The sequence below is a fragment of the Taeniopygia guttata genome, chromosome 1A (genome assembly GCF_048771995.1).
Source record: "Taeniopygia guttata chromosome 1A, bTaeGut7.mat, whole genome shotgun sequence".
Classification (NCBI taxonomy): domain Eukaryota; kingdom Metazoa; phylum Chordata; class Aves; order Passeriformes; family Estrildidae; genus Taeniopygia; species Taeniopygia guttata.
The window spans coordinates 40612819-40624867 of NC_133025.1; the positions used below are offsets into that span (position 1 = coordinate 40612819).

At 36.4% G+C, this 12049-nt stretch overlaps 1 protein-coding gene across 4 annotated transcripts in view; it reads right to left on the minus strand.

The window, feature by feature from the left end:
* Positions 1-2519: 2519 nt before the first annotated feature.
* Positions 2520-12049, minus strand: part of RASSF9 (Ras association domain family member 9) — a 43676-nt gene continuing 34146 nt past the window's right edge. For all 4 annotated transcript variants that reach the window (XM_072923181.1, XM_002192536.7, XM_030260760.4 and 1 more), the window contains exon 2: positions 2520-6307. In XM_072923181.1, the coding sequence (XP_072779282.1) occupies positions 5032-6307 (1276 nt within the window). In that variant the 3' untranslated portion in view covers positions 2520-5031. The remainder of the gene's footprint in view (positions 6308-12049) is intronic.

Sequence of the window (12049 nt, forward strand, 5' to 3'; positions counted from 1 at the left end):
GCTGGGCTCATGTGACTCTCATCAAGATGAACAAGGACAAGTGCGCAAGGTCCTACATCCAAGCTGGGTCAATCCCAAGCACAAATAGAGGCTTGGCAAAGAATGGATCAAGACTAGCTGGAAAGAAGGATTTCTTGGGGATGGCAGATGAGATGCTCAACTTCACCTGGCAATGTGCGATCATAGCCCAGAAAGCCAACCACATCCTGGGCTGCATCAAAAAAGCGGTGACCAGCAGGTAAAGGGAGGGGATTTTTCTCATTTGCTCTTGTGACATCCCACTTAGTGTGCTGCATCCAGCTCTGGGCTGAAGGCAGGCTAAGAGTTGGGAATGTTCATCCTGGGGAAGAGAAGGCTCTGGGGAGACCCTATAACACCTTCCAGAACCTAATGGCTAGAGGACTGCAGAGACACTTTTTACAAGGGCATGTAGTGACAGCATAAGGAGGTATGGATTCAAACTGTAAGAAGGTAGGTTTCCATTAGAGATTACAAAGAAATTCTTTACTGTGATAGTGGTGAGACACTGGAATAGGTTGTCCAGAGAATCTGTGGATACCCCATCCCTGGAAATATTCAAGACCAAGCTGGATGCAACCTTTGTGCTACCTGGTATACTGAAAGGCATCCTTTTTCATGGTAGAGGGTTGAATAAGATGATCTTTAATGTCCCTTCCAAGCCAAATAATGTTATGCTTCTATGAAATAACTGCCCTTCTGATTTTTGCTTCATTTTACTTTGAAATTTCACATTTCCACTCCCTGGGTAAAATTTATCTCTCCTCTTATTTACTCGATTTACTCGATCTGCCTTTTGTCAGTAAGTGTTACATAGTCCATGTAAAACTTTATAAAATAAAACCAAATTTGAAGATGGATATGCCAACTGGCTTAATGGAATGACAGGCAATGATACAAAGACTTTTATTGTGTATTTTAAATTATGCAAATTTTCAACTAAAATAAAATGCAGATAGGTGTGAAAAGGAGGAAGTAAGGAGCATAAAGGTTCATAAATGTTGTGGTTTGACATGGAAAAAGAATTTTCTCGGAAGGAAGAGGCCAATTTGGATATTGACCAACTGAAGGTGGACACGCCTCTGAGAACACAGAGGGGTTAAAAACAGAATTCCCAGGAGAACTCGCTCTCTTTTTGGTTCTGGTCAGCGTGCAATGCAGACTCTCCCCTGCCCGGTGATAAGCTGGGTGGGGGAGGGGAGAGCCATGTGGCCTTTGGAGGTAGGCCCAAGGGTGGAGGGGCTGGAACTGGGCCTGGCCCCCTGCAGATGGAAGGGTGGAGAAATCTGGGATGTCTCCGTTCCCCCCCCCACAGAGTCTCTCTCTCGAGAAAGAGACAGTGGCAGTTTTGTTAGCAATATACCGCGGGGAAGGAGAAGAGCGGGAGGGCCGCAAGGTGCCCAGCCGCCTCTGGGAGCTGGAGCCTGGGCAGGGAGCCATCCCTGGGAGTCGGGACTTTTAACCCTTCCTTGAGAAATGAAAGCTTTGTGAAATTTTTCTCCTCCTCGGTTTGAATGAGAGGAAGAGAGACAGCTTGGACCCTGGGATGTTAGAAGGAGAAATTCTAGGTGGGAGGAGATGATGGAGTGGCTTTTGGCTGGACTCTTTTCTTGGTAGCCACAGACTGAACCAATCTTCTCCTCCAAGAGAGACTGTATTTTAGGAGGATGCCGGTGAGCCAAAGAGACCTGCTTCGGCTGGGAAAAAGACAGAAGTGGAGCGAACAGAGAAAAGTTAGGGAGGTTTGTGGTGGTGCCCCCTGTCTTCAGAGAAAAAGAAGAGAAGAAGATCTCTGTTCTTGGATCCTCGGCCCCCCAGGGGGGGTCTGTGGTCCCAAAAATGAAAAACTGAACTGTTGTATTTTTCCCCTTTTGGCAGGGCATCCTTGAAAGGAAAAATCCTAAAAGCAGTCTGTCCATCTGTGCATTGCTGGTGAGAGCACTGTGCATGGAAAGGAGAGGGTCACCATTGGCCAACTTTTTTCTCCGGGCGGTGCCATGTGTGACATGGAAGCACAGGATGTGGCAGCTGTGTTTCTTGGGGGGTCTGTGGCACAGGAGGGGCTCCTCTCTCCCTCGATGGACTGAGTATCAATTGTCTGATGGGTGGAAACCTGATGGGGGTCTGGGTTGTGTCTCACTGTGGTTTGTTGGAGTTGGGTGGTGGGAGGAGGAATGCTTTGGAAGGTTTTAATTTTGAATTTTGTGTGTGTTTTTTTTCTTTCTTTTTCCTTTTATAGTAGTATAATAGTAGTAGCTTAATAAAGTTTTTTTTTTTTCCTTGTTATTAAGCTTGGGCCTGCTTTGCTCTGTTCTCAATCACATTTCACAGCATTCGGTTGGAAGATTGCATTTTCATGGGGGCACTGGCATTGTGTCAGTGTCAAACCATGACAATAAAGAATACTTTTAGCATCCTAAAATCAGATCAAACAAATATATGGAAAGTATAGAAGCAGATAAGCAGCAAAGAGTGCACAAAGTCCTTAATCATCTTGAACATTCTAAATTCTGAAAGAAAGTGTTTATTTGAGATATCAAAGTACAAACTTCAAATAAATGCTTCAAAACACTGGATTTTTGATATTATTTTATTTTTTAGAAATGCTCTCTCTCAGCCTATTTTACCTATTTTCTTCTTAAAACACAGGGATAGTCTTAAGACCTAGAAGTTGCAGGGGAGGTACAATCAACCACCAAGTGTGGATAAAGATCAGTTGAGAGAACCCACACAAGTTCTATGAGCAAAATAAATCTGGTAGAGTATGAGTGGAAATTAATTTTTCCCCCATGGGTCTTTTACTAGCCTGCACAGCTGTGTATATTACTGTTTCAATTCTCTATCCTCTAAGTAGTTATATATAAAAAATGACAATAGAAATTGTAGCTATTGGTAACTAAACTCATAAGAATTCATAGAATACATTAATCTATTCTCAGCATTCAGAGCTCTGGGCTTAACTACTTTTATGAGTGATACCACAGAGGTCAAAAGATGCAGAGTTGCGTTAATAAATTATTACAAAGATAATATATTTCATACAAGTGTTTCCATCAGGAGCTGATGAGTCTAAATATTACACAGTATCACTGAAGCATTCAAATAACATAGTATGAAAAAAATACAACAAAATATATTAAGGCAACTAGCACACTTTGGTGAAACAGAAACTATTTATAATAGCCAGGATTAGGAAAAAACCCATAACAAATAAACCACAACAATTTTCAATTTTCTTTTTAGAAAAGTCTCTTTTTCTTTTTTTGATTTTTGGGGTTCTTTGGTTTTTTTTTTGTTTTGGTTTGGGGTTGTTTTGTTTTGTTTTGTTTTTTGTTTTCCTGCATTAAATATGGGCTAATCAGCAATCCTAGCACTTTGGCCATTTTAGAAAACACATGGTTGACAGACACTTAAGAAAATTAAAGAAAGCAGTGTATCTGAAAGAATTTTACATTTATACCTTCTAGGTACTGTCCATTTGTTCACTTTGTAGGCTGTTAATTCCATGATTCTTTTGAATTTTGCAGAACTGAACTTTATTCAGATATATTGTAATTATTTCCCCAGTTAGTTATTTTAATCAGAAGTATTAAACAGATTGATTTGTAAAATGAACATGGCAATCTAGAAATTATGCACGTGCTCTTCGTTAACAGAGCCTCTAGCACAGTTATAAATCTTATTTGGTGACTGAGGCAATTCAATTCTATGGCTTTGTTTTGGACCTACAGCAATATGCTGGAGAAGGGTTTGCGATAAACTACAAATCCTAAATGAAAAAAAAACATGGACTTAACCACAGTTGCAAAATTCTCATGTTTTGCATTCCTTCTTTTTCTTTTTTTTTTTTTTATTTTACCTGGAGCCCAATATTTTATTAACTATATAAAGTGGATCAGTTTTAGCTATATCCCAAAGTCCTCACTGAGGAAGAAGGATTTATAGGTTCCTGCTTCAAAACAGTACAAGATGGGATTTGAAAACCTACTTGCTATATGAAAATAGTTGCTAGCTGGCTATTGGGAAACAGTGTCTAGCCAGAGACTAAAATGACTGGTTCCTACCTGTTGCTTCTGCTATGCTTTTTTTTGATAGTCATGATTTCAGGAGGCTTAAGACACTGGATCCAACCGGTGAGATAGGCAGGAGAAAGTCTTGCTGAAAATGCCCCTAGGGTTAGGTGTGAACCTGGGATTTGAGCGTCTCGCACAAGGAGGACCTAAGCAGTCCTGACATGCCTGCTGGCAGAAACTCTGTGGATTTAAAACATCACTAGGGCAACTACAGGGTAACAGCAGATAAGTAGGGGGTTTAAGGATCTTAAAAGCAGATAAAAACTGCTGAAAGAGAATCAAAATTAAAAACCCATATGTGGAAGGTAATTTTTACAATGGGACTTAGGAGTTTTTAAAACTATCATCCTGATATTACATATAAACTAAATTAAAAAATACAGCATAAATGCAATTATATTTCTTCTGTTCTACATTATCATAAAAACTATTTTTTAACAGATTAAATGCTTAATTATATAATCTTTTACAGCAGCTTCATCTTTTACAGCAAGGAAACTCCATCTGCATAAAGCTAATGTAATAGAACAGAAAATCAAGCTCTTGGTCTAGTTTTCTCTGGTCTCTACTTCACATTCCTAAAAAATTAGGGAGATGCAGGAGCAGACACAAAGACCAAAGGATATGAAATCTCCAAACTTTTGGTCCAAGCCAGTCAGAATGCTCCCATTTCACTGTGTAGCAACATTACAAAGTCTAAATAGTCTGTCTTGATGTAGCAAAATCAACAACTTTTCACCTATTACCAGTTAACCCATTCTAGCACATAGCATTCTAGCACAAGCACACTATTAAGGATATAAATAGACACGCTTTACTTTGCTAAAGCAGTGCCACAGCTTTAATACCTTGAAGAGCTAAACTTTCAAGACAACAGGTTTACTAATTCTTATAAATATCCTCTAAAATAAAATTTTAAAAAATGCACAACCGTTTTCAACTATGTTGACAGCAGTACCATGTCCCCTGCAGTTATTTCAGAGTCCTGACTGTGTGTAGAGCTGATTCCAGTGTCAGAGTCTGTATCGTTTATGTCCAGATTAGTCACTCTATGAACAAAGTCTGGAACAGCAATGCTGGTACTGGAGATGCCACTGCCCTTAGATGGCTCTTCATTTGATTGAAGCCCAGTTTCAATGTTGTCCTTAACATGCAGTAAATTAAATTCTTCTGTAAGAAGTTCATATTCTTTTTCCTTCTTTTGAAGCAGTGAGTCCCTGTATGTAAGTTCTTTCTGGATGCAGCTCAGGTATGAGTTGATTCTCAGACCATCTTTCATGCTTTTTTCCAGCTCATATTTTACACTTTCCAAATCTGAGGTTTCCAGTTCAGCATTAGCAGCTCCTTCTGTGTGAACAGACTCTCCCTTTTTTCCCATGCAAATACCGTGTACTTCTCTTTCAATTTCAGCACACAAATTCTCTATTAATTGTTTGTGATGTTTCAGTCTCTCTTCAACCTGTAAAATTCCCTCACTTTTGCTCAAATAGTCATGCATCTCTTTTTGATCATCTGGCCTACTCCCTTGATGCTCAGCCTCACTTGTACCGATCATTAAATAGGAGTCCTGCACATAATTTTCTCCATCATTTGCCACACGATCTAGATGGAATTTTGCTTCACATTTTTCAATTTCCATATCTAGTTCCTTCATTCTAAGGACTTGTTGATGAATGGTATGATCCTGAGAAATGATCAGATGAATCAGTGTCTCCATATTATCTCTCTCTTGCTGAACACTGTCCTGCTTAAGCTTGGCCAGTTTCCGGAAAGTCTTCCTCACAATTTTCTTTTGCTTGTCTATTGGCAACATCTTCATGTAGTTTGCTGGACTGAGGTCCCACTGCTTTTCTACATTTTGTACTACCTTGGCTTCAGCTGTCTTCCACAATGGAAATGAGAGGAAAGCATCTGACTTTACCAATACAAAATGCAAATTAGCCTGCTCTTCCCCCCAGGCCTTCCAAAGTCTCAGAATCTTTGTCAAGGGGGGCAGTACTCTCTCTGAGCCTCTCCATTTTTCTACAATGCAGTAATCACTAGGTTTTCCAAAAAGGACCTTTTTCTCTCCAAATGTTGTCTGATGTTCCTCAAGCAGTGCTTGAATCACTTCTGAGCAAGTTGTGCGCTTTGTCAGGCCACATACAATCTTCTCCTCTTGGCAAACCCAAACCACAATCTCTCTTTCATTTGAAGCCATGTCCTTGCTGGGAGATCTGGAAAACAAGAAGAGACCAAGTATAAATTACATATCAATGGCAGAGACAGTATGAATAATTGCTGTAATTCTGATATGAATAACACATTTAAAAACTCCTGTATTGTTGTACAAGACAATATACTTGCTTAAATTGCATGAAGAAATATCTTTGGATTAAGTAACAGCTTTAATTTACTACTGCTTTGATATTATTACTAGTCCAGCTGAATGAGAATCTCACAAAATGTCCTTTATCAAATCTTGGTTTTCTATACATAATAAGAGTTATTAAAGTTTGGCAATCTGCATTACACTTTCAGACTGACCTAGGACAGCATAGCTTTTGGATCTTCATGTTTGTTCTCATTACAAAGACTGCACAGACATTTCTAAGCTATTAGAAATGGCTTCTGAAGGGGAGAATACACTGAACATAGATGGACTGAGGAAAGATGACCGAACAGCACCAATGAATCTGACAACAGGATAAATCTATAGCTCTTCTGCCACAACTGCACCCACACAAGCATAAAACCAATTATTTTCCTTTCTTTTTCACTAATAAGTGTCAAGAAATTTGTTGCTCTTCCTGAAGTACCGAATAGCCTGAAGTCCAGTGAGTTGTGAGAGAATACCAGCTACAAGAGAATACATACATGAGTCTGATTTTTTTTTTTGTTATTTAAACTGATACAGAAATGCAAGAAAAGGAAAAAATATTTTAGTCAGTCATTTATTTACTTGTTTTTTTATGAATTACAATGAATTTGCTATTAACCTGGTAGCTCGTTATACACTGAGATACCTAACTCCAGATGTCTGAGATCCCATTATGCTTCCTGTAGCTCCAGTACAATCACTAGTGCCTAGACAGCAATTCAGTAGACCAAAGGTTGAAGTTGACTTTACAGCTAATTTTTCAGTTTGCCCCCATCTGGTTCTGGACTGTTGTAGGCCTGTGTTGGCAGAGTTGCCTGGATATTCCTGTCTTCAAGAGTCCACTTGAATATTATTTAATGTATAGTTTTATTCTTGCCCAGACCTGATGATTTGACCTCTTGCATAAAATGATAAAACAGTAAATTCCCTGAGGAAAAAATGTCTTTGGATTTTCAAGTATCTCTTGCAGTTAATTTGAATTAAGGAGTTTAACCTAGTCTGAGAGAGAAAGCTTGAAAAGGAAAATAACTATTCAGACCATATTCAAAGAGTGAAATAGAGCATTTGTTTTCATCTAGGATTACTTATCACAGAACTTTTTTAGTCTTCTGAGTTGTAGTAAGCATGGAATTTTATTTGGATTAATTACAGTTACACCCTATGATTAGTAAAGCAATCCAGTTTGTCCTTTTTTCTTAATTATTACACAACATGACAGGCACACTGCAATCCAATAAATTGAACTGTGATTGACTCATCTCTAGGAGCCACTCTGACCAGGAGGCAAAAATCCTGAAACAAAAGGAAACTGCAAATGAATACTAATAAAACTGACAAGTCTGAGTTTATTAGTATTATTGCAAAGGAGAGCTCTGTCCAACTACATTGCTTCAGATCTTGGAACATTCTCTGTAAAATGTGTGTTTTGGTAGATGACTCTGAGTAATAGCATCATTTTCCCTCTCCAATAGCTCCCCCTCACAGACCAGCATTTTACGGTAATTATTTTTTGAAACTGGTGCTCAAAAAGTTAATAATGTTTTCATAGACTATTTCTCAAGAGAAGAAAGCACATATCACAAACAGAGAAAATGGCTAAGTGGCACAAAGAAAGAGTTATATTCAAGCTTAAGTGGTAGGGAAGGAATGGAGGATGATATTAGATTAAATGGCATTATGGTGAAGTATATCACACACTGAAAAATCAGAATCTGTAAGTTCTCTGAGATTTACAGTATGCCGGATGCTATATTTTTTGCTGTTAATAGATTGGCAGTTAGTGAAATTCAGGTAAATAGCCAGTTGCAACATAAGTCAGCTGTGACTAAAAATAACTCAGTATTTGCTTTACACTACAGATATGAAAAGAAAAAAAGGCAACAAATAATTTATTATGCATAAAATTACACAAAATGAATCATGAAAAATACAGTGCGTCAAACCATGTTCACTACTGATACCTAAATAATTGATTTACAAATATAGGTGTATTAGCAGTTATTGAATTTAAATTTATAGAAATACTGAAAATAAAAAAAAAATGCATAAAAATATAAAAAATACCATACTGGAGACTCTGAGGCAGTAAATTCAGGCTGTATCTTTCCTGATTTCTTTTGCAGTTAGGAAATATATTCCAGGAAATGAGTGTAGTCTCTTCTAGCATTCTTCTGAGTGTCTTATGCAATTTGTTTTCAAAGCAAAAGTCTTCCTATTTTTTTTCTTGTTTTTGTTTGATAGGCGTATTTTCTCCTAGTTAATATTTCCAGTACGTAATTGATTATGTGGATTAAGCAGAAGCCTACTGTAAAGCCTAACTTTAAAGTTTTCTCATGAAGCTAGTTTCTCTCTGGGCTATTAGCAAATCTTCAGATCTAGAACATCTAGACATCCCATCATTATTGTACTGCAAAATACTTTCACTATACTTTCTTATACAGAATTCCCACAGAGTTCAGCAGGAGTTAAACAAACTTCTGATGGAAACATATATATATATATATGTAAAGCATATATATATATAGTAAAGCAATATATATATATATATATATTGTAAAACATATATATATATATTGTAAAGCAATCTCTACAGGACCCCTGAAAACAATAAGGATGTAAAAATAACATCTTAAAATTACTGTTTTCAACTTTTCTAGCTGTTTATCACCCCCTGTAACTTTTTCAGTTATTATTCACCTGTCTGCCCAGACTTTACATTCAGCTTTCTTGAGGAAAGATTGTTCTTTATTTTGCCTATAAAATATAACTTAGTAACACAATTGGATAATATATGCACATGCAGGTACACAAAGAAATCAAGTAGCTTATACATGAAAAAAAGAACTTTTAAATATATATGTATATAATGTAGATACCAACATCTTTTAATTATATTGTCATATTTTACAGAAAATGAGAGAAGAAATTAAAAGAATTTCTGAACATCTCTGTAATTCTTGTATCAAAGCTACATGGTAAAGTACAAATTCTTTCCTTAATTTTTCTATGTGTTTGTCCCAGCATATATTATCTTAATTTTTATTCAGTCACTCCACTCAATTTTGGATCTTTACTTCTAAGCAAAAAGAATTAGACAGACATTTATAATCTTACATTGTCATGGAATTGTAATATATTCTAAAATAGCAAAAGTGGTTTTTTATTATCTTCCGCTCAAAATGGTAAATTGGAACCTTACCATGGACCTTTTAAGTTAAATGTATTGTATAATTTTTTCTTCATAGTCAATTCAGGTAGTTACAAACAAAAATGAAGCATTGTTGTGTCAGTCACAGAATAACAATCACTAAAAAATTTGCTTTCAGGACGCAAGAAGATGCCAGTACTAGGAAATACCTTTTGTTAAACTGCATTCCTCATAGAAAGTGAAGAGCAAATTCTGCATTTATGAAGTGGAATTAATCTGAAAGTTAAGATTTCAGTATCTTAAAAGTTCCTCCTCATCAGGAGAAGAGAGAAAACTTACAAGAATCCCTACTGCCTAGTCCATCTTTGATCATTGAGAATAATTTTCAGAGGAAGCTATTTCTCTCTTTCATTAACTACAAGAGACCTATGTGGCCACCTTCAACCAAATAGCTCACTTTCAGGTAGCTGAAATCAGGTGAGATTAATCCAATCAGATTCATTTAGGTGAGATTAATCCAGATTCTGGTATATCTAAGATAAATGTAGCAAGAATGGTTGCAGCAGCAGTTGATTTAGTACAGACAACTAAATGTGGGACCTACACATCATAACTTTACAACTTAGTTTAGACCTTGACTGTTCAATTTAGCCAGTAAATTATAAGGAAATGCATTAATTCATTTCAATACTAAGAAAGAGGTCTTGAATAATTTTTGGTAATTGACAGGAATTCTTTTATTTTTTTTCCTTAGCTGCAACACTAAAAGTTAAAATCTTCAGGAACAAGATCTGCTTTAAAACAGTCACTTTAACACAGAGGCAACCTTCTCATATTTACAGGTTCCTGTCTTGCAGTTTTGTAAAGGACGCAAAAGAACTAGCATTTTTAATAAAATAGCCGTTAATAGGAGTGTAATAGCGAAAGTGTTTTTCCAGTTTAAATGTCTGAGTTTCCTGATGACCACAATAACAATTTCATCAAAACTAGCTAGGCAACTTATATATTTTTTTAATATAATGCTGCAGGTTTTGAAGCTTTCAGTTCTGTTTTGAAGTCTGTGTCTTTGAATTGAACACTGAAGTGTTCTACTTATACATCTAAGATTATAAAGTCTTGATGCTAACGACATGCAAATCTATATTTTTTTTACAAAGCCACTAATTACTTAGACCAGATGGGAATTTAAACTTAATAATGGTCAAAAGTATATTTCTCATCTTTTTGTTTGCTTGGTTTGATTGCTTTTTTAATGTCTTCTGGTCCTTGTTTCTCTTCAAGATGACCCAAAACTCCATCCCAATTCATACTCTAGACCTCACACAGTCTTGATTACACCAGCACAAACTAAGTGTTGTGTGTCAGATATACAATTTGTTAATTTATTCTTCAGGCCTAGGGGAAGGTAATACATTCCAGCAACATACAGACAAAACAAAACCATTTACTTATGTCACACAAAGTAAAAATATGAGATAGCTCAAGTGCTGGAAGGTGCACTTTTGATATTCACTAACTTTAAGGTATAAATTTATAATATATACATATCAAACATAATTGTTTGCCTTCCTGAAACAGTCTCCCTAAAAATACAATGTATCAGTTTTGCAATCAATCATGGCAATCAAATAAAGGCATCCCACTACTTTTTAGAATTTCACCTTCACGTGTACAAGATGCTTCTTTTTCTAGACTAATTTCTGCAAACATTCTATTGGAACTAGATCACTTCCATATCATATTGTTAGCTACTTAATGCAGTGTTTCTGAAATATAATGGACACTAAAAGAATACCTTGCCTTTGTTGAAAAAAAGCACAGATAAAAAGCTTCTCTCCCTTCACTGAAATAAATTATTTATTGACTTCCCCCCTCCCAAAAAAATCAACTCCTTTTTCAGTATTACCATATTTCTTGACATGCCCTCTGTAAAGATAAATCAAACTGATTAACTGATTTTTAAATACTTAGGAAAGGAATTCAAACCTGAGATTATGTTTATGACCAAAAATTTTACTAGTTGCCTCCTCCCAGTCATTGAAATAATTGATATGGAATACATGTCAGTTGATGAAAATAGATCACAGACCAAACAATACATTAACCTTTTCCTTGCAAATGCATAGAACTCCTAATCATTTATAGATTTTTACATCAAAGAGCTCATGCTAGAAAGTTGTTTGTGTATAATATCTTCGTCATTTTTTCACCAAGGTTTGGGGAAAATCATGTTTTATTCTATGACAGCCTAAGACTTCTAAAATAGCACATGCAGTCTAATCTACAACAAATCAGATTATAATAATGTTTTATAATTGACAGACTGCTGTGGTGGAGTCCTCAGCTGACCAGAGTATGTAGGTATACTGCTGCGCTGACCTTCCCAAAGTAAGATCAAAATGCTTCTGAACTTTAAGCAAACCCCTACATTATGCCAAGATACCACCCAGA